At 36.8% G+C, this 21,771-nt stretch overlaps 1 protein-coding gene across 10 annotated transcripts in view; it reads right to left on the bottom strand.

Annotated features, from left to right (window-relative positions):
* Positions 1–17,718, bottom strand: part of LOC122064195 (alpha,alpha-trehalose-phosphate synthase [UDP-forming] 1-like) — a 39,032-nt gene extending 21,314 nt beyond the window's left edge. The window contains exons 1-11 of one of the 10 annotated variants that reach the window (XM_042627916.1): positions 17,581–17,718; positions 17,203–17,249; positions 16,701–16,739; positions 16,514–16,584; positions 11,062–11,524; positions 10,693–10,790; positions 10,107–10,495; positions 9,082–9,196; positions 8,801–8,902; positions 7,668–7,818; positions 568–656 (exon numbers count right to left, since the gene is read on the bottom strand). In XM_042627916.1, coding sequence (XP_042483850.1) covers positions 568–656; positions 7,668–7,818; positions 8,801–8,902; positions 9,082–9,196; positions 10,107–10,495; positions 10,693–10,790; positions 11,062–11,446 — 1,329 coding nt within the window. In that variant the 5' untranslated portion in view covers positions 11,447–11,524; positions 16,514–16,584; positions 16,701–16,739; positions 17,203–17,249; positions 17,581–17,718. Of the gene's footprint in view, positions 1–567; positions 657–7,667; positions 7,819–8,800; positions 8,903–9,081; positions 9,197–10,106; positions 10,496–10,692; positions 10,791–11,061; positions 11,525–12,067; positions 12,419–12,458; positions 12,546–12,734; positions 12,942–16,513; positions 16,585–16,700; positions 16,740–17,202; positions 17,397–17,580 lie in introns of those variants that run through there. The other 9 variants (XM_042627914.1, XM_042627920.1, XM_042627919.1 and 6 more) reach the window with 9 other exon arrangements.
* Positions 17,719–21,771: the final 4,053 nt, after the last annotated feature.

A 21,771-nucleotide genomic window follows, 5' to 3' on the forward strand; every position in this document is an offset into this window, starting at 1 on the left:
GGGGGGGGGGTCAAGAACAAACACCACCATGATCTTGAATAAAGATTTCCACGAAGTTATATGACCTACTTGGACTTCAGCTGGCCTCAAAAGTACACCAGTGCAAACAAAGTGGGTCATAAAGTGCATTCAAGAAAGCTCACTTCAAGCCACTACAAAAATGAAAGTTTCGGTGGAACAATCCTATTTGCAGCTTCTCCGAATATAGTGAAAGAACCATTTGAGTCTACTATTCCAAACATCCATTGTGAATCTACAATAGGATGTCCTAAACAGGAATCGACAGACCAAAAACGATAAAATGTAGGAGGGGAATGAAATTAGATGAAATGTTATTGCACCTACCGTGAAACCCAGTAATCTCCATTTATGGTAAAAGGGATGACTTTATTGCAAGTTCCAACCTATTTACTATATGCCTAAAAGGCTGTTTGCATCATGATAAACTCGAGAAGGCCCCAAATTATTCCTTAATTTTAAACCACTCAAAAGAGCAATTCAGTACTAACAACCATTTGGGAATTTTACAGAATGAGAAAATATCAAGTAAAAATGGTGAATACTGACCAGATGATGTATGGGAACAGCTGTCAAAGTTCCAAATCTTCCATTAATGCGCCCGACAATTTCATGAACCTGGCTTGTAAGCTTTTGATCTGTCAAACAAGAAAATCAAGAATTAGAAACAACAAATGGTAAATCTACCATCTAGTTGGGAAAAATCAGGACTGTCTCAGATTGGAGCACCACTACCAAATGAAAGAAGCTCCTAACCATTATCTCTAATGAATGAAACATATTCCATAGAAAAAGAACCAAAGCATAATTATGCACACCAATGCAGATATAATCATATAATAGAATAAATCATCTCTAAAACGTACTAAAACCATATCAATGCCATCACAACATCATCAAAAAGAACAAATAGAAAAAAGAAAGTAAGAAAGGAGAGAGATCATAAACTCCAACATTACTGACGTCACATTTTAAATCTGCATATATGGTTATCTTTTTAAGTTTATATCTTTAGCTAATTAGTCCTACCCATGTTGGCTGAGCTTATATTTCAAGTTCTACTTTAAGGTGCCTAGAATCGTGGCCAGTGATCAAATTCTTAGGGAAGTCAACATCCTTCTCGAGCATGTCAAATCTTTCTCGAACTGCGGCTGTAATGATGGGATCATGGAACCCGGTTCATCATGAATGCCGCGCCCTTCTCCCTTCCATTCTTTTCCAGGAATGAGGTGCTTAGCAAGTTTCTTTGCAGGCTTAGGGAGAACTTGTAGAAGGGATCAAAGGCATAAAAATCACATCAATCGGAGGTCCAAAGAGAACAATTCCATGTCAATGGCTGATACTTGACAGAGAAAATGTGAGGAAATAGACCGTCAGATCAAAGATCTTCGGCTGATACTTCACAGAGAATGTGAGGAAATAGACAGCCAGATCAAAGATCTTTAAGTCTTGATCAGTGATTGATTAGTGCTTGAAGAGCGCATCTGCCGAAACAAATATGATTGCCATCGTGGACAGTGATCAAATTCTTAGGGAAATCAACATCTAGCACACCAACCAACACAATCTCTAACCTTTAACAGTTCTCCTACAGTAAGTTTCTTTGTTTTCCATCCTCAAAATGTAGGTTTCTCTTGACTTATGTTCAGTGACATCATTCCATTCATGCTTTGCACATTATAAACTGAATATACATTCTCATGTCATAGGTTCCACAGCAGCAATGATACATTGATCCACTATCGCCTCTGACACTGACACTCAACAGCACGCCTGACTTGATCTTCCCATGCATACTTAATAGCATGCCTGAATATACATTCTCATGTCATAGGTTCCACAGAAGCGACGATAAATTGATCCACTGTCATCTCTGACACTGAAACTCAACAGCATGCTGCATGCCTGACTTGATCATCCACTCTCATGAGCCATATTCAGCAACTTTGAGTGCCTTGCGACAACTTTAGATCTACAAATCTGCAATTCTTTAGAGCATATCTTGTCTTAGAAATTCGAAGAGAAATAAATTCCAAAAAAAGCAAATGCTACCACCTCCTTCCAACACCCAAACTCATTAACTAATTCTAATGCCCTAGTGACCTACTACTGCACAACATACTCCTTCAACCCAACCATCGATACTAAAACAAAGGAAAACCATCTTAACTTTGGCACCACAGCCGTATATCTCTCAAATTTAAAGTTCTCCTCTTATGGATCTTTGATAACATTGAAACCCAACATAATAAGAGAATAGTACTGAATAATATTACTTTTTGTCAACCGTTATCTATAAATGCAGTTTTGAGTGGCTTTGGCTTCAATAAGAATAATAAGTAAGATGATATAAGACTTGACAGCAAAGAGTATTAGATGAAATCTCAATTACAAAGTAATGCTTTCAGAATGGCAAAGCATAACCTATAAATCATTGCTAAGTATTAGTTGTATTTTCACTCACTACATCAATAGAAAAGGTTAATGAAAGACTGGATTCAATAAGCTCCAATTTGAACATACCATCAAGATCAATTAAAAAAAAAAAAAAATCAAATATTCAGTTAGCACACCAATCAAGCATTTCCATCCCATGCTATCCAGGTAAGTTCTCTCCTTTTATTAAATCCATAACTAGTACAATAATCTGTCCTTACTTTTTAAGCATTTCCCAGCAAGGAGTTGGCACAGCCAAATTGCTAAATATATTTGGCCAACTTTTCTTTTAATAAAGAGGACTTGAACACAGATGAGATACCTTGTATGGCAGCCTTATTGTGCTGTAAAAAAATGACTAGTATCCCAAAATGCTGCACAAAAGGGAGATATAAATGCATGCCCAACAAAAACCAAACTTTGACCCAATTGAAATATTAATTACTTCTGAGATTCAAAGTAGTGGGATCGTAAAAGTTTTTTCCTACCAATGTCAAACCATGCACAAACACAGCACCTTGAACATGGTTCTACAAATGTTTTTTATGTAGATTGATCAGATATAATGGATCTGCTTGGCCTACAGGTAATGTTCCCATTAATGGTATGAAGGGATCTCGCTCTGACCGTCAGACAGCTAGATATGGGCAGAGAATTGAATCTAGATCTAACGGTCAGAATGTAATATGGTAACTAAACTATCTTAACAACTAGTTTCCAAAATTTAAATCAGCTATAAATAGGTAATTCTTTGAATTTATTGAGGTGGAATGGAGGAGAGAAAAAAGGATCAGTGGGTGTTATTATGATGGATGTTACTATGGAGATAAAATAGGGAAGCAACAACCAAAGATATAGGATCATGTAACTAGTTATCGATAGAAGGGGAAAAAAGGAAGGAATATAAGAAATAAGGGTAAAAGAAGTGGTCAATGAGTGGACTAATGAGAAAGAGTAGAGAAATTCTTTCCTGGAAAATAGATTTGAAACTGAAGCAAATCAGTAGAAGAGAAAGGGAATGCTATCAACTAGAAGGGAAAAATATTCCTACCATGGAGGGGGAGAGAGAGAATAGCAGATGAGAGAGAAAGAAGGAAAACCAGAATCATGAAAGGAGAGAGGAGAGAGGAGAGAGAAGAAGGGAGAAAAAAATCTCTTACCGAATGAAGAGAGAAAAGGGAGAAGAGAGAGAACACGCTTGTAAGTTTCCTAACAGACAATTCAATCTTTTAATTCCAAATCGTAGAGAGGGAGTTGGTTACGTTACTTAGTTATCGGAACAGAATAAAATCGACTCAAGTATAAGACTTCCTAATTAGACAGCTAATAACTGTAACTTCAAAACTAACTCAACGACGAACAACTTAGGGTAAGATAAATCCATATCCAACTATCATCAACATGAGACCCACTAACAATAATTTTCGTGTACCCCACTTTTGGGCCTAACCTATTACAACAATAAATCCCAAAAACTAAAACCCAACCCAAATTTAAGTCAGAATTTCTGAAACGTGGTCGAAACTGGTAGAAACTAAGGAAACTAGTCAAAACTGGTCAAAGTTCATAGAAAAATGGTGTTTTTGAGTTGAAACTGATCAAAACTACCGAAATGTGCGAAATATCGTTGAAACTAGTTACATTTTGGTTTCGGTCGAAACTACAAGTTTCCACCGAGATTTCAAACCATGACTAAAACCAAACCCAAATTTTAGTCAAGCCTTAAACTGGGCCTATAGTGTTCCCACCTTGTTAGAAAAGACTTCATGGAGCCAATGAGGACAAATCTCCACCACTCAATAAAAATCCATGATCATCGGCTTTGGTCGTACAATAATCTAGCACATCTCACGATCATTATTAGCAACATTTGGCTTCCTTACATCAAAGATTTGTGGCAGAAGAAGGAAATCAACCATCTCGATCTCCTTATTAACAGTGTCAATTAAGGTTTAAAGTATCGGTATCACGTATCGTATCGGTCGGGTGATTTTAAGAGACGTAATGTATAGAGACTAAAAATATGCACAATCATGGTCAAGATACACATGGAAATATAGTTGGAGCAATAAATAACATAAATAAGCAATCTATAACATGTATCATGCATTAACACTAAAATGAAGAACAACATATATTAAGAAGTGCATTCAATTGAAATTGTTATAAAATATGAGGTTTCTTGCATGTAGTAGTGGTATATTTCCATGAAGAGTGTCGAGGTGGTTCAAACTCATAGCTGGAAGGGTCTTCAAGAATAAGAGTGACTAGGATAATGTTCCCCAAAGGCATAGGACTTGATTTTTGGAGGGAAAAAAAAATCAAACATGAAGAAATTTCTTCAATTTTAATACAAATCTTTGCAAATAGTATAAAGTAGTTTAAAAACAATGATTTAAACATAATACCAAGTTTTTGAGAAACCTATCTTTTTTTTGTGAAATCTCCTTCAATCATGATTTCAACTTGTTGAATGATCCGAACTTAGGATTTTAGGTAACTTTTGGTTTGTTTCTTAATGTGGATTAAAACCCCCCACTTTGCCTTTGGACTGCTTCCCCTCGTACTGATGCCTCTTGGGTTTGGTGGCATATCCTCTCCCTCCGTCCCTCTGCGTTGCTTGCCATTCACTCCATTGTTGTGGATAGGGGTTCCACTTCTCTTAGGTTGGATAACTGGCAACCCTCTGAAGTCCTCCTCCCCCTTGTGAGCTCCGAAGTCCATTTACTCCTCTAGATTGGATAGGTTTTCCCATGTCTCATCCATCATTTTGAATGGTTCCTGGACTCCTCTCTCCCCCACTTCTCTTTCCTCCACTTCGGCCTCTCTTCATCCCCTTCCTTGGTTCTTGTGACCGTGTCATTTGGTCCCCTGATCCTTCCGGTTCGTTCTCCTTTTCCTTTGCTTGGAATTTCATTCGACCCATCTCCCCCCTTGCCTTGGCACAAACTTGTTTGGTTCAAAGGTCGTATTCCCGTCAGAGCTTTTCCTCCTAGAGGGCTCTATCCAACTGTCTCCCAACCCAAGCCTTCCTCCTCTCCCATCATCTGAATGTTCCTCCTTCCTATTGCCTTTGTTGGAATGGGATTGAAGATTCCGACCACTTGTTCTTTGAGTGCCCCTTCTCCTCCTCTGGAAGAATGTCCTTTCTAAATGTTGGCCTAGTATGAAACAAACTCTCCGTCTGAAGAGGAAATGGATTTGGGTCGACATAACCTTTGGGGGCACCTCCATCTGCGATGCTGTGGTGTGGGCAAGCTAGCTTTCAATGCTACCATTGGCCACCTTTGCTTGGAGCGAAGTCTGAGAAGATGGACCTCCAATTCAAGTCTTTTGACATGATTTGGAATGCCATATTCATTCTCCCCCCTCTTCTTTGTCCTTTCACCCCCTGGGGTTGTACATTCCCTCTTTTCTCCCTATCTTGGTAATGAATTTATTATTCACCAAAAAAAAAAAAAAAAAACCCAACTCAAATTTATGCGAAAACCAATTTAAGGGAGCTTAGGAGGACTCTTAGGAGTTTTTGAATTTTTTTGGGGCTCTGTAAGTTTTGTATCAAGAATGAAACCCACATGAGCCTTTTAATAGATGTATCAATAGTATCGGCATGTATGTATCGCACCATATTGTGCCGTATCAGACGATACTATGCGGTACACTGGGATACTTTAAAGTTCTTAAAAAGTGGCATAAATATTGTTCCGTATTATATCTCTAACCTCTGATCAGATATGGGATACTTTAAACCCAGGTGTTAATTTGTCTCTAATGTAAGGCTGAATACAGGAAGTACTCAACCCAAGATATAAGTAAAACTCCAAGACAAGAAATAGAAGTCAGCAGCAAACCATGATCTAACGTAGGCAGTATATAAGCTTCAAACTAGGAAATTGAGGAAAACCAGAACACTCACATACAGCCACCTGATGGGCCTCAAACTCCCATAAGTTCAGATCCTAGAAACCTTCCAATTTCTATACCCAGCTGTACCTTGCTGACCAAGGCATATAGTGAAACAAACCAGAATTGGTACTGGTAGGGGAGAATTTGATGCAGATTTATTTAGATCTAATAGATCTGATTGGCCTATACAAGTAATGGGTCCCTAATGGTACGACGGGATCTCGATATAACGGCTAGATATGGGCAGATATAATGGTCAGAATTTAATATGGTAGCTAAAAGATCTTACAAATAATTTTCAGAATTAAAATCAGTATAAATAAGAAAGTATTTGAATTTAATGAGCTAGAATGGAGAAGAAAGGAAAAAAAAGGATTGATGGGCATTATTAAAAAGCGCATACTCAGTAAACAAGGCTCTCGCCACTGCAGGGTCTGGGGAGGGTCATAATGTATGCAGCCGTATGGATATTAAATAAAGGAGAAACAACCAAATATTTAGGATCATATAACTAGCTAAAATGGAAGGGAAAAATGGAAGGAATATAAGAAGTAAGAAGGAAAGTAGGAAGTGGTCAACGGGTGGACTAATAAGAGGGAAGAGAGATTTTTTCCCTAAAAAATAGGATCTGAAACTGAAGTAAACCAATAGAAGAGAAAAACTCAACATTTCTGTTCACATAACTATTGTATGTCTACTTCAATCCTCCCTCCTTCCCTCCTCAATCTCTTATTTTCAAACGAAAAAGCAACACAGAATATCAAGCAATGTCAACAGGCGCACCGCTTTCCCACTAGTGGACAGCATAAAAACAGGCGCACTCCTTTCCCAAACATAAGAAATAGTCTTCTTCTGTTTACATAAGTAAATAAGAATCCATAATAATTCCACATAGCTCATCTCAAGTTATATTTCCATTTCTGAGTCGGATGAGTATGTAGTGCTATCCACATCAAAGAACAAAAGAAAAGAAAAGAAAAAGGATATCACATAGCCCAAGGCCCCAAGCATAGAACCAAAAAGAATAATCTATTTACATTGCTAATGGAATGGCTGTCCTACATATTATTCAACTCCTGTTGCCCATGGCATACCATATCCTACAACAATTTTTCATGCCCTGAAACTCCACCTTTGTCACTTTAATTAATATATAGCAGAAGAAAGAATGACTTAATATATTAGGGCTTCTATTTTCCACTAAAACTAGCTACACAAAAATTAAAAAACTGCAGAGAAAAAAATATTGCAAAAACATGGTACAAGTTATCTAAGCAATTTTATGGAAACATATTGAAAGTGCATACACTCTGGAACATCTGTCCTCGTAGGCACAGCAATTTGCAGTAAAACTACTTTGTCACGCCAATCTGCATTTTCTTCAAGGAACTTTTCGAACGCCAATATCTTTTGTGGAATTCCTTTAATCATATCAAGACGGTCAACACCTAACATAACCTGCAAAAAATGAAAAAATAACACTAACTAGATAGAATGGAAAAAGGAAAAAAGGAAAAAAGAATTTTTCCCATCAAGGAACAAATAGAAGCCTAAGATATATCTCATATAAAGGCTGGCATTTAAATGCATATAACAACATAAAGAAAAACCAATGAAGCTGAAAACAGATATTCCGGTGAAGTAAAAACATGAACTGTATCATACTCATAAAGTTATTATACTATTATCAATTTACATGACTCATCCTAGTATGAGAATGATTTTTTAAGCATATTCAAGAGAGATGTCTTAAATAAAAATATTTGGCAGTTATGCTAGGACGACGTTCGAGATTTTAGGAAATCCCCCTCCCAATGAAATGATTACAAGGTAATAAAAACAATTAAATTATCCGGATTAGCAGAGGGAGTGAAAACCTAAGAAAATCAGTTTTGCAGATCACCAATGAGATATTTTAAGATCTGCTGAATTATTGGCATGGAAGTGTTTTCATGGCAAAGTGTCACATTCTATTGGGACACCTGGGTTTCAACAAAGGTCTCATCTATAACCCAAAAACTAATGTTTCAATTTGAATAGATTAGTTCATGTGAGCAGTACAAATTAAACCAAATCCAACATTTTTCAATACAATAAGAATTTTCTTGCTTGCCATCTAAATTAAACTGAAAAGAATCAACTAATTTAACTTTCCTTTTTCTACAGATTCCTTTTTCTCAGATAATGTTCACAGTTTGATGTTGTTGCTAGATAAGAATTTCAAAACCTTATTATCCACAATGCAGAAATTAAAATGATGCCCAAAATATCTTATATCTGTGCCAGTTAATCAAATAACAATAATAAATGGTCACTGCATTAGAAGCAGATTTACCAACTTGGAGTAAATGCATTTCTAAAAATACCAGTTTAATCAACTAAAATGAAACACTGCACAAAAATAGAGAGGGGAACTAAAAAAATAAAAGCGAAAATGCACCTTTCGGCCAGCAAATCTTTCTTTCAACTCCCTGATGTGATCCTGGACTTGCGGAAGTTCAAGAGCTCGAATAAACCTTTCAGAATCTATCCCAATTGGAAACTGAATTCAAATGTTAAAAATAATTAGAAAATTAAAAATTAGAGTGTTCATGTTAAAAATATTGAAAATCGTTAAATCCTGAACATTTTATTGAATAATGAAGGCACCAACATCCAATTCCTTCATATATTATGTAGATACAGGGAGCAAAATGGCCAACTAAGCTGGCTAATATGTACCGCAGCAACACGTGTTAGCCTTCCTTGATCCTCTACTCCTTCAGGTGTACCCTCAAGACCGAGAATGCGAGTACAAGCACTAACAAAGTGCCTGGCATAGTCATATGTATGGAAACTGGAAAATAGGAAATTTAGTGGTTAAATTTCCAAAAAGTTCTTAAAATTAAAGGATCCAAACCAACAGAAACAAATACAATAATTCACACCATAAGATTCTTCAAAATATTTATTACCACAATGAATCAGTTCATGGTGATTCTAGAGAAACCCAACAAAATGACCACTCAGAAGATTGAAATTGATTTTTCAACCTACAATAGAAATTTAACAGCGCTAGTTTTGAGAAGAAATGGAAACAGTAGCGATTAGTGAGCTCCACCTCATAATTCTTCTTAATTTTATTGTGTTAGATAAGGATAAACTGTCAACTCAAAGTTCAAGACACCAACAGGATCCCAAATATTAAAATATACCCATATGCTCACAAGTAAATAGGAAAAAATTCAAATGAGATATGAAGTTTTAGAAGTGCTAACCTTCTAAAATATCAACTTTGATGCAAGTTGCAACAAAGTTGAAGCATAAATTGAATCTCTGGTTCTCAAAAAGCTGCTGGCTAAGCGGGAATGCTCCCGGCATCAAAATCATTTATGGAAGAGGGTTCTCTGAGCAAGCAGGTTGCTCTGCACCCTCTCACAATGATTTTTTTTTTTTAATTATTATTTTTCATTCAAAAATAAAAATAACATAATAACCTATGTGGGAAAGCATACAATACGACTAAGGCTCAGAGAACAAAAGAAAATTACAAAAAAAAAAAAAAAAAAGTTATCCAATAATGTAACACAAAATTTGGTTTGAGCTATCACTATCAAAGCACATTTAGGATTAAACATGTAGTGTTAGCCATGGCAGCCATAGAATGACATGGCTTAATTTTAATTTCCCAAGAAGAGGACAACTGAAGTCAAAGCAGGACATAGGGGATGCGTTTCTAACAATTATGAAAACATAACAAAACTTACCCAACTAAATCTGCAGCAAGAACAGATTTCAGCAACTCTGATCGAGATGGCAGTGTCCTATGGATCTCTGACGAAGGGAACGGTGTGTGGAGAAACCAGCCAACTTTCATTTTGCTGTCATACCTCTTGAGGCATTCCGGAAGAAACATCAGATGATAATCATGGCACCAGATGACATCACCCTCTTTGTAATGCTTATATACCACATCGGCAAACATTTGATTGGCCCTCTTATATGCATCAAACTGAGACTGAAAACTACGTGTTGTTGCTAGACGATCTTCTTGTGGAAGTCCAAGGTAATGGAAAAGGGGCCACAAGATATTGTTGCAGTAGCCATTATAATATTGATGAACTATCTCTTCATCAAGGAAAACAGGGATGCACCTCTGCATTTAACCCCAACAGAACAAACCAGGTAAGGGAATTCATTGTTGTTCTCAAACAAAAGCCCACAAAGTTAACACATATGAGTCCCATCCTTTTTTTCTATTGTGGTGGTGGGGGGGGGGGGGGGGGGGTTTGTAATTAAGTTATTATAGGTCACAAATTTAAATGTCAGTAAAATAAATTATTTAAATTTAACCTTCTCAGCCAATGCTTTAGCAAGTGCACTCTGCCCGACCTCATCCGGTACATTCACCCCAGCCCATCCAATCCATTTCACCTCAAAATCTTTCACACCTACAACAAAATTATTCAGCAAACTAACTTAAATTACTAGAAAATAAAACTAAGTGTACATGAGAAATGGATAAAAATAAATATAAAGAACATGGGACTAGTATATTTGTAAAAAAGTACAGCATTAAAGCATGTCAAGTGATCATGTCATCACCCTGTTTGGTAACAAAAGGTAATGAACTAAAGAGAAACCAATGGAAAAAATTCAACACTTATATAAACAATATTTCTCAGTAAAATGGCATTGAACGAAGTGTAGGCAATCACTTACCCAGAAGGGCACTGACTAGACCACCTGCACTTATCTCCAGTGACCATGAGTTCTCACCCTTCCTAACTGCAGATACTGGCAACCTGTTTGCGACCACCAAAAGTCGTTGTCTTGAAGGCCACCTGCCTTGCCTTTCACATTCCTCGCAGAGCGCTTTTGTTGCTGCAGTCACATCCTGGAACTCTTCTTCATGGGGAATTCCCAAGTTATTACCCTCTTCCAAGCTCAATTCATGTTCAAGTAACTCACACTCCCTGGTAACATCAACTGATTCCTCATTCGGATGATATGTCCTGTTGATTTTCTTTAGTTCTCGTTCTCTCAAGAGTCTTTCCACTCTACTTGCAGGAATGGCAGAATTACGATTGCACTTGTTCCCAGGCATACGCTCAACCTTTAGTCCAGCCCTGATGAAAAAATTCACGGGCTATAATTTTTTTAACTCAAAGAGTTATTATTTTTCCTGCATTTGTTTAAACCAAGCAGAGTATGAGCTTCAAGACAGTACAGATACTTATCCAAGCAGCAAACTAACAAAGTTCCACATCAAAGTTTCGTCTGAATGTTTCCTATTAAGCCACTTGGATTCAGAGAAGAATCAAACTATTGCTCCTCTTTCTGTAACTAATTAGTAAATAGATTTTCTACTGCAGTCAAAGAATCTTAATTAAAAAAAAAAAAATGGGGGAATGGAAAAATGAAAATCAACAGTTCTGGCAAATCGGTGAGACAGAGAAACAAACACCCAGAGGCACAGAGAGAAAAATGTTCAACTAAATACTGGAACAAGAAAAGCAAAACAAGCCTGATCACATATACAGTACATGCTAGATTATCTGCCTTTCTATCCATTCAAGTCTGAAGATCACATCACTCAAAAGAAATATTAAAAAAGAAGGGGGTGGGGAAGAAGGGAAATCAAGGGCACATTTCGAAAATCTGGGTCATCCATCAATTCTTAACATTCAAAAACAGAAAGGTTCTACGGCAAAGACAACATCAATACCATTTGAAAAGCCATCAAGAATAACAGCAGAAGTTCTATATAGGTAAACTAATAGAACAATATAGAAGAAGATGAGGGTTGCCAAAAGCCTTGGATCACCCAATTCCGATCATTCTTGATGATTTCAACTCCTCCCACTTCCCGTAACCCACCATCTCCAATGGAAAAAAAAATCTTTCAAAACCGTCCGTACGTTGTTCGTTGGACAAGTGGACAACAAGAAGTTGGCAGAACCGATATTTCTGGGTTTTGTGGTTAAGATGGATAAAATCTCCATTATCAAAAAAACCCAGAAAAAAAAAATCCCATAAGTAGATTATGGTGAAAGAGAAGAGGAAGAGGTGGTACAGCCAAATCCTCGTGGAAGCCCAACAGAGCACATTAAAAATACCTTTGAGCCATGCAGGTAGACACCAAAGATAGTAACTACATATGGTGAAAGAGAAAAGGGGAAGACAAATCCTCGTGGAAGCTGCACACAACACAATAAAAAGGGCTAACCATGAGCCATGCAGGTCACACCAAAGATAGATTCAACTTTAATGGCCCACTTAATAATATTGATTATATATCACAGATTTGGGTTTATTTATTTATTATTATCTATTTAAAGATAAAATAGCCAAAAAAAAAAAACTTTGAAATTAGCAGGAAATTGGAGCTGTGCCTTGTTTCATTTAAAGAGATAGGGATGGAGACTCAGAGCTGTACTCTCACTACCTCCTTGTGGCTTTCTGAGAAAGCCTATCTGGTGGGTAATGTTGGTTTTCCACTTCAGAAGATGAAGGAGTGGTAGGGAAGGGAAACCCTTCCGCCGATATGGTTGGACTGAAATCTTCCATTTTGGTGATTTCAGAGGTAGAGAGAGGGGAAGGGGAAGAGAAACCCTTCCGCCGATATGGTAAGGGAAGGAAACCTTTTCCATTTTCTCACGTGCCTCCGTAGTACAGCCTCCCACGTGTTTTCCAATGTGGACCTTTACTTTTAACCAAAGTTTCAACCTATACTTCTGCGACACGTGGAAAATATGACGTGGACTGTTTTCCAACCGCTATCTTCAATATTCATGAAAAGAGTAATTATTGAAAAAAGGAAAAACCGATTTACACCAAGGCCCTTCCAACAAATGGATGCACCCTTGACAGATTGGAGGACAGATCAAGTCCACGAATGAAAATCATTCTCACGGGGCTGATTTGGACAGATGAAATCCATTTAACAATCAACTCAATAGTCAATTCTCTCTGTGTGGATCAATTCGTATGATAATGGTTCTTGTATGAGAATCTCATCCACATTTGAGGGGTTGAAGGGTTGAAGAGGATCTGGACACTAAAAGAGTAAGGAGGTAAAGGGATCATTCAAAAGGGAAAAAAAGACAGACACATAGCATTCCCTAGCATGCAGCACACCGGTGACATACCCAGTCTTTTTTCTTGATAAGATGATGAAAAAACAATTACCTCACCCACCATACAACCAGATAAAAGATTCTAATCCCAAAAGCACATTCATAAGATCTGCAATATATAGTTCTATTGCCTGCTGCGATGTTCCTTTGTCCCAATGCCCAATCAATCTTAAGTAACGATTGAACGATCAAAGAAGAAAAAGTTGCATATAGCAAAACCAACAAGAAAAAAATCAGTTTCCAGGCTTCCAAACACTAACAGAAGCTCTACCCTCTGAGATAACTTGTCTAACGAGACTCATACAAGAATCTTGTAGTAGGAGAGGCGAACTTATAAAGAGCAGGGAAGGAAAAAATATTAAGAAACTTATTGAGGGATTAGGAAGCTACCTTTTAAAGCAAAAGCACTCATTTTTGGAAGGTTATTAATCTAAAATATATTTTGACTATTTCAAAATAATGGTTAGATTGCAAAAAAAAATTATTGGTATAACTTCCAAACAAGTAAGTTGACAAGAAGCTTATTTGCAATGGAACAACATATGTGCTCTACCTAAAAGTTTCCTCTGTCTTCCTTTACCTAAACCGATCGGAACTGAGTTTTTTTTTTTTTTTTAATTGGATTGATTTTTTTTTCTTATCTAACGACGGGTATCCAAATTCCAGATATTCAACCTAACTAGTCTTGTGAGTCTATATTGACCAGATGATCATTTGAATGAGAAACATTTAACTTTCACAAGAAGTAGTGAAAAGCATTGAGTCAAGCTCGCAACCTACCCTGGAACTTATGTTAGGTCTCATAGGATTAGCAGCTGAGCATTATGCTACAATGCAGGCCACAAAATATGCAGTGGACCACAAGCCAAAAATGACCCTGCTAGGATATCCAGTGTACCATATCTATCATTTTCTTGAAGAGATCAATAAGAGAAAGGACGTTAAAAAAACAAACAAACAAACAAAATTTGGTAATCCATACATATAGCATTAATCCGTTTATATCTTCCGTGGTCGTGGCCCTCTCAAGAATCAAACTACGCGAGATCCAAGCATATGGGATCTTCCAACTATATATGAATAAGACCAAGATTTTATCCTACCAAGACTGGAGAATAATCTAGAAGAATAAATAATAAGTGAAGTGGATAGCATAAAAGACATACCAACAAATTTGTCCCATGATTTTGACATTTCAATAGAATAAATATCCCACACTCATCAGGACCACGTGCTAGTGCAATGCCTACCTAAGACAATGGAGATTCTTAACCTTTTGAAATTGGGTACATGGAAACCTAAAACCTAATCACCATGTGAGAAAGCACACACTTATTATTATTATTATTATTATTATTATTATTATTATTATTATTATTATTATTATTATTTCATATTTTTTTTATTAAATAGAAAAGCAAACACAATAAAAAAAAAAAAAAGATAATCACATAGATGCAATATAAAGATTTACACGGTTCGATAATATTGTCTATTTTCATAGTAAGATGGGAATTGCTTCACTAACAATGAAGAATAAGGTTATATCCACTCATCTACATGTCTCTTCTTAGAGGGAGGATGCCTTGTATTCCCTTGTTACAAAACCCTCTGTTGGGATTGGGTAGGACGTATTTTATTCCGTCCCATAGGTTTGTAGGCTCAATATCCTTTGGGTCTCAAATCCTATGGTTTTTTATTGACCCTTCAGAATCAACCCACAATCTGATGCAATAAAATACAAGACATTGTACCCTCAATAGAGGTGGGGGTTATTTGTACACAATTATGAAATTACAATACTACAACTAAATAAGTAAAACCCTAATGTTGTATAATGTCTTCACTCTGAACTCTTTACCCAAGCGTCTGGATCCTCTGCGGTGAGTGGTGAGGTGTAATGAGCATCTAACAGCTGGGGGTGCATCCAATGGCTAGGGCATATCCGAATCAAGAGTTTCCGTTGAATAGTCACTGCACCTCACCGCTCACTGTAGAAAATTTGAACACTTTCCCCACCCCAAACTTGAAAGTGCATTTTATTTCACCCTCACCCCAAAAATGAAGGTCACATAAAGCAAGTAATGACCCATTTACAACCATAACTAAAATTAGCTAGATCATTCAAAATAAAGAGTTTGGAGAATTATTCTTTCTCCACTTACTAGAAATTTGGGGGGTCAAGTGATACAGTACTACATGTACGGTGTACCACGTAGTGGTAGGCAGCCCTTGCAACTCAAACCTCAAGCCAGTTCTATTTCTATGGTGAGCCAAAGCAGATGTCAATTCACCATAGAGGTGATTGGCCATAAAAAAGAAGTTTGGCATACCTTCAAGAAGTTATCATCAATTTATATTGAAAAACTTAGAATCACTCATTTTATACGCATTTCATTAAGATATTATCCATAACAAATATCTGGATCTACTATTTACTCAACTTATATCTGTCATCTTATCTTCTCAACTTCAAGATATTATGGATTACAAACAGTTGAAATCGTATGATATATTTTTAAAAATTAAGATTACGTTTAGTATAATTTCTTGCAATGTATTATATATCAAACTAAAATGCATTCAAGCATACAATCCAAAACCAATATTAATCTTATTGTTAATATGAGTAGCCAGATAAATATTTTATATAACATTGCATTTAGGTTAATCGATATTCTAAATAATAATAAGGGAGGGGGTTATGTTTCCACTGGTTTTCCTGAAGCTAGTGGTACAACCAATGGAAGGGTTGGAATAGAAAGGATATAGAAGAGAGATAGACAGTGAAAATATCCTCTGTAGTGAGTGTGGCAGTGCAATGAGCGTCGGATGGCCGAGATGACATTGGGGTACATGCTTGGATGCTCTCGATCATCTGATGCTCATCGTACAATTGCACTCACTGCAGAGAATAACTGCTCAGATAGACATAGATTTGAGTACATCTTTAAAAACCAATCTTTCCCCTAATAATAATTAACAAATAATACTTATTGAAAAAAAAAAAAAGAAGAAGAGAGAGAGAGAATCACCTTTAAGGATTTGATACAAAGAGAACAAAAGATCCTTCACTTTCATGGCACTACCCAACACACAGTGGCTACTGCAAAATAAAAAAAAAAAGAGACATAAATTGGCTTTCGGTGCCAGCTAAAAATACATTGTGTATCCAAATTTTTTAGAAATATCAATATCAACGATGAAATTGGAAACTGTCACCTTCAAATAAAGGTGTCAAATTGGACCGGGATCGAATACCTGGATCGAAATTGATTTAAATTTTGTCATATTACTAAGACATAGTGGTCAGTGGAAAAATCAATGAGAGCGAAACATAAATTGGCTTTCCATGCCAGCTAAAATGCATAATATGTAGACTAGTCTACACGTTCTTTATATGTGAGAAAATTTTGGCTTAAAATAGAAATATCACTCACAACAATGAAATTGAAATTTGTCGGCAAATGCATAGATGGGAATCAAACATGGGACCCATGGATGGGTACTAAATTGAAATTATAAAATGAAATTTGTATGCAGAGTTCCTAAGAGAAGAAAGAAGTAAAGAAATGGTTGAGATTAACAAAATTAATTAGAATGTTGAAATGAATTAATCCTTTTGCATGTCAAAATATTAAATTTAACAAATTAAATGAGATCATAGAACAAACATCGGCCGAAGAAGAAGAAGAAAGAAGAAAGAAAACAGAGTAACTCTTACCGACACTGAAATGAGAGTCTTCGATGTCTCCCTGTTCTTGAAATTATCTGCAAAGAGAAACAAACTGAATCCTTGATACTCTAGCGATCAACTGCACGCTTCTGTATGTTCGAGCGGTGTGAAAGAGTAAGAGAGAGAAAGAGATGGGAAAAGAGAGAGAGAGAGAGAGAGAGAGAGAGAGAGAGATTATCGTGGCTGGGTTTTGGAAGAAGAAAGCAGGAACGGAACCGTTATTTTGTAACAGAAGACGAATGAAATGGTGGTGTGTCAGAAAATAAGCAAAAAACCGAAAACCGAAGTGGATATTTTCATGTAAAAGGGTTCCGTTAAAAGAGATTAAAAAAGGGCAATGCCGATGAATGCTTTGAAAAAACTGACCTTATTTCTTTACTTTTTCAGTGCAGTTGGAGTCTTCTCTGCACTTCCCTGGTCTCCTCCTCTTCCTCTTTAGTAATAGGTTCATGCTTATACGGTGACCCTCACTGCCTCACTGAAAAGAAGAGACCCAAGGATTCTTATTTTCGAGAAAATTTTTCACTAAGCTTGGTGAGGATGGAATCTCTTCAACTGAAGTGATGTGATGTTATATCATTTGTTATGTGACCACAAATGAAATAATCATAATTTTCTGCTACTTCTAGTGGCAAAAAGTTCCCATCATGAACTGATGAACGGTTATTATCCCAAAAAAAAAAAAAAAATTGTGATGATATGGACAATAGTCTCTCTCCCTCTGGTGGTAAAATGGTCCCACCAAGCGCACATGGGGGGTGAGGATTTTCGTAACTGTCTGGAAAGCCAAAAAAAAATTTTTGGTTGAAAAGGTTAACTGGATATTGTTACATTTCGAAGAGAAATATTTTTTGTTCTTTTGGGTCAAACCAATTAAGGGCCCATAGGCCACTAGGGGTTTGCGGCCCAACTTAAGGAAGAGCATCTGAGGATGGGGGTCGTGAGGGCTCTTAAACTTTTGTGACTATTGCGGCCTCTGCCTCAGAGTCAACATATCCTTAGGCCAGAATATATGGATCCTTTACATGTATCTTTACCTGCGTGTACTTGTTAGAGGTGTAAATACTTATCTCATTTACTATCATTTATAGGGTAAAAATAGAACAGATGTTGGTCGCTAACGCTTACGTGTAAGGGAATTCATATACAAACTGAGGGTCCTAGTTTTCCTACTGAGAAAAAATCTTCTTAACAGACATGGGATTATCAGGAAAATCACAAGATCATTGCAGTTGTTGTAGCTTTAGTATGTAAAGCACATGGTTACTAGGAGGTTTCAAATTCAACCCTCCATCCCTTCCCTACCTTGAATTAAAGACATAAATCCTCTCTAACTGCTAAGACACGCAACATTGTTTGCACAATAGGAATATAGGATATGAGGAAGAAAAAAAAAAAAATTCGTGGCATGCATTGACATACACAATAGGTGGCGAACTATTGTGTATGTCACTCTCTTATGTGACAAAACTATTAGGTGGGGAACTCTTTACAAACTAAAGAAAGAATCTTCGAAAGAGCTTGTCTGCACTAAAAAAAAGAATCCCATTAAAATTTCCCAGAAAAAACCTCTTCCTAGCTGATTCTAGTCCAAAAATTGATGAAGCTCAATCTCGTGTTAATTCTAGATTTTTAAAATCTTGCTAAGCACCCCATGATTTGCTTCTTGGAACACTGATGACATTGGCACCATACTTTTATTACAAAAAAGATACTAACATCATGTGAGGATATAATATATGCCTATATGGTAAAAAAGGTTGCCATGAAGTCAGCGTACAAAATCATGCTCTCTCCCATTCTACCCATGGACCCCACAGTCTCTCATCATTATTCTTATTATTCCTTGGTGTTAACATATAAATTTTTTTAACATATAAAACTAAGAGATGCAAAACAAACCACTTTCTTTATCATTGCTCCTTCTATAAAGAAGAGGTTGAAAAAAAAAAAGAAATCTTGTGCTTTGTGGTTTGGCATTAATGCAAGGTGTGTTCAAGAGTTGAGAGTAATGAGACTCAAGATCAACTTGCACAAATTTAGAGTGAAGCCTTTTCATTTGGAGTAACGACTTTGATCTTTAGATGGGTTCATGGTTTTGATGTCTTTAAATCTTCTTCATGTACTATAATTCCTTCTTCATCTCATGTTGTAAATCATATGACTTTGTTAGATTATCAGGGACTTCAAGAAAATGGTAAACCAATAATTATCTGTGATGGGAGTTGGGCCCTGCATTCTAAGGATGCGGATTGGGCATTAGTGTTATTTCATAATGCTAATAATATTGCCTTTATTTATTTATTTATTTATTTTTATAAATTATGGTGTTGCAAGAGTTTGCACACAGAGTTAGAGATCAAAAATCTCTTTCAAGGATTACAATGTGCTAGAGTTCAAGGCAGGATCGAAATCGATGTTTAAACCCGATTGTGAATATTTAGTTTCAGCAACCCACCGTCATGATCTCCACTTAAATCACAGATGCACAAATGAGAAATCGAACCTGAGACCGTGCGCCTAATCCACACAATCCCCAGGTTGCCCTAACCATATGGGCAACCCACGGATGGGTACAGAATAAATAAGAAAACACACACACACACACACACACACACACACACACACACACACACACACACAGGCACACTCACACAATGCAGACGATAGGGTTCGATCCCACAACCTCTTCCCCTCGGTGCCGGCTCCACAAACTGAAGCTACCACCTCTAGTGTTCGTATATTTGTCATTAAATGATAATCCTCTGCAGTGAGTGCAGTGATGCAGTGAACATCGGATGGCTGAGAGCATTCAAGCATGCGCCCCGAGGTCCTCTCGGCCATCCAATGCTCACTGCATCACTACACTCACGGCAGAGGATGTTTTTGCATTTATCATCTTGTCAGATGTTTTCAATCTGTCCCACTAAGCACACCTTGGGCCAATCACACGGGGGGTGTTTAGTGCTCTTCACTACTTTCAGTGAAAATTGAATGGTTCTCATTCAACCCCGGTATGACCCGGACCATACGATTGTGGAGTCAGTATGGGCCCGCGGGACTAGTCATGCTTTGGCCTGGATACCCGTCGTTAATAACAAAAAAAAAAAAAAAAAGATGTTTTCAATCTATAGTCTTTATAAAGCAGGATAGAACTGTAACTTTAGTGTTAATATGATAGGTGAAAAGGTGTTATCTAACGATAGACTCAAATTTGCATTTCTTTCTATTTTAAATAAGGTTCTCTTCATCAAATAAATTAACAAACTTGCACAATTTCTTTTAGTGGTCAGGTAGAAAAACGCTCCACCAAGCGGTCTATATATCCAAAAAAAAAAAAAAAAAAAAGAACAAGAAACTACAACCATGAAGGCTGAAAATAAATAAATGCATGCGTTATGCAGTAACTCCATCTCTATTGTCCCCTCCTTTCAACATCCGTAACTGTATGGAGATTACTTTCATGTGAAACCAAAATCGATATCTACCTTTCTAAGCCAATTATCGTATGCAATACTATGGTCCTACGGCCATAATCCCTGAAATAACAAAGCAATTTTTGTCCTTTTTTCCTCACAACTCAATAAATTGCTCCTATCTTGATGATGCATGTTATCACTAATGTAGGAGGAATCTCAAATGTCACACCAATTATGGTGCCTAAAATATTTTTATCAACAAAGAAATCCACGTGATCATGGAGGAGAGTGTTAATATGAATCTTACATGGCCGTCAGAATGTGAGGGTGTGAGAAAAAATCCCCATACTGTTGGTGTGAGGATTTTTTTCCCCCATAATCATCACCACTTATAGTTCTACTGAAAAAGGAGACAGTTTTCCTTACCCCACGGTTAAGGGAGACCGAGGGTTTTGAATGATGTGTATATATAGAGGGTAGCAAGGTATTATCAAATTTATATTATAAGGTGGCAGAACATTTCATGAACTTAGATGGGTGCACTTTTTATTCACACACATTGGAGGAAACTTTTTTGTTAAAAAAATGGTCAAAAGTTTCATGCACAACGATGCATGTTGGCAAGAAGGTGCCTCCTCTCACAATAGGGGGTGAAAATGACCATAAGCCCCCCTATTTGATGCATCGCAACCTCTCCCCACCTTATGCGACCGTGTATGAAAAACCTCTAAGAAAAAATTATAAGATCAATATGATGGATCAATAATATAAACAATTTACAATTACTGAGATTTAATTGGAAACATACCTAGATTCATATTGCTTGTCGAACAACTCCTTGAATGCCTTTTCTCCTTGTCAGTTTTTTCTGCTCCTCTCTTTACATAACTTGTGACAATAATACTAATGAGCATAACTATCCATATATAGATGAGAAATAGAGACTAACCCTGAAAGATAGTGCAATTGAGACTCTTTTATGATAATCCCCAATTTTAAATCAACCCACTTTACATTTTAAGGTTGGGACCCACTTTACATTTTACATTATACATTTTAAAGGTGTAAGTGAAGCTCATAAACCCATTTGAATATCATTCATAATTGGATTCTATCCAACTAAATCTATCAATCAACA

Source organism: Macadamia integrifolia, unplaced genomic scaffold (genome assembly GCF_013358625.1).
Source record: "Macadamia integrifolia cultivar HAES 741 unplaced genomic scaffold, SCU_Mint_v3 scaffold155, whole genome shotgun sequence".
Taxonomy (NCBI): domain Eukaryota; kingdom Viridiplantae; phylum Streptophyta; class Magnoliopsida; order Proteales; family Proteaceae; genus Macadamia; species Macadamia integrifolia.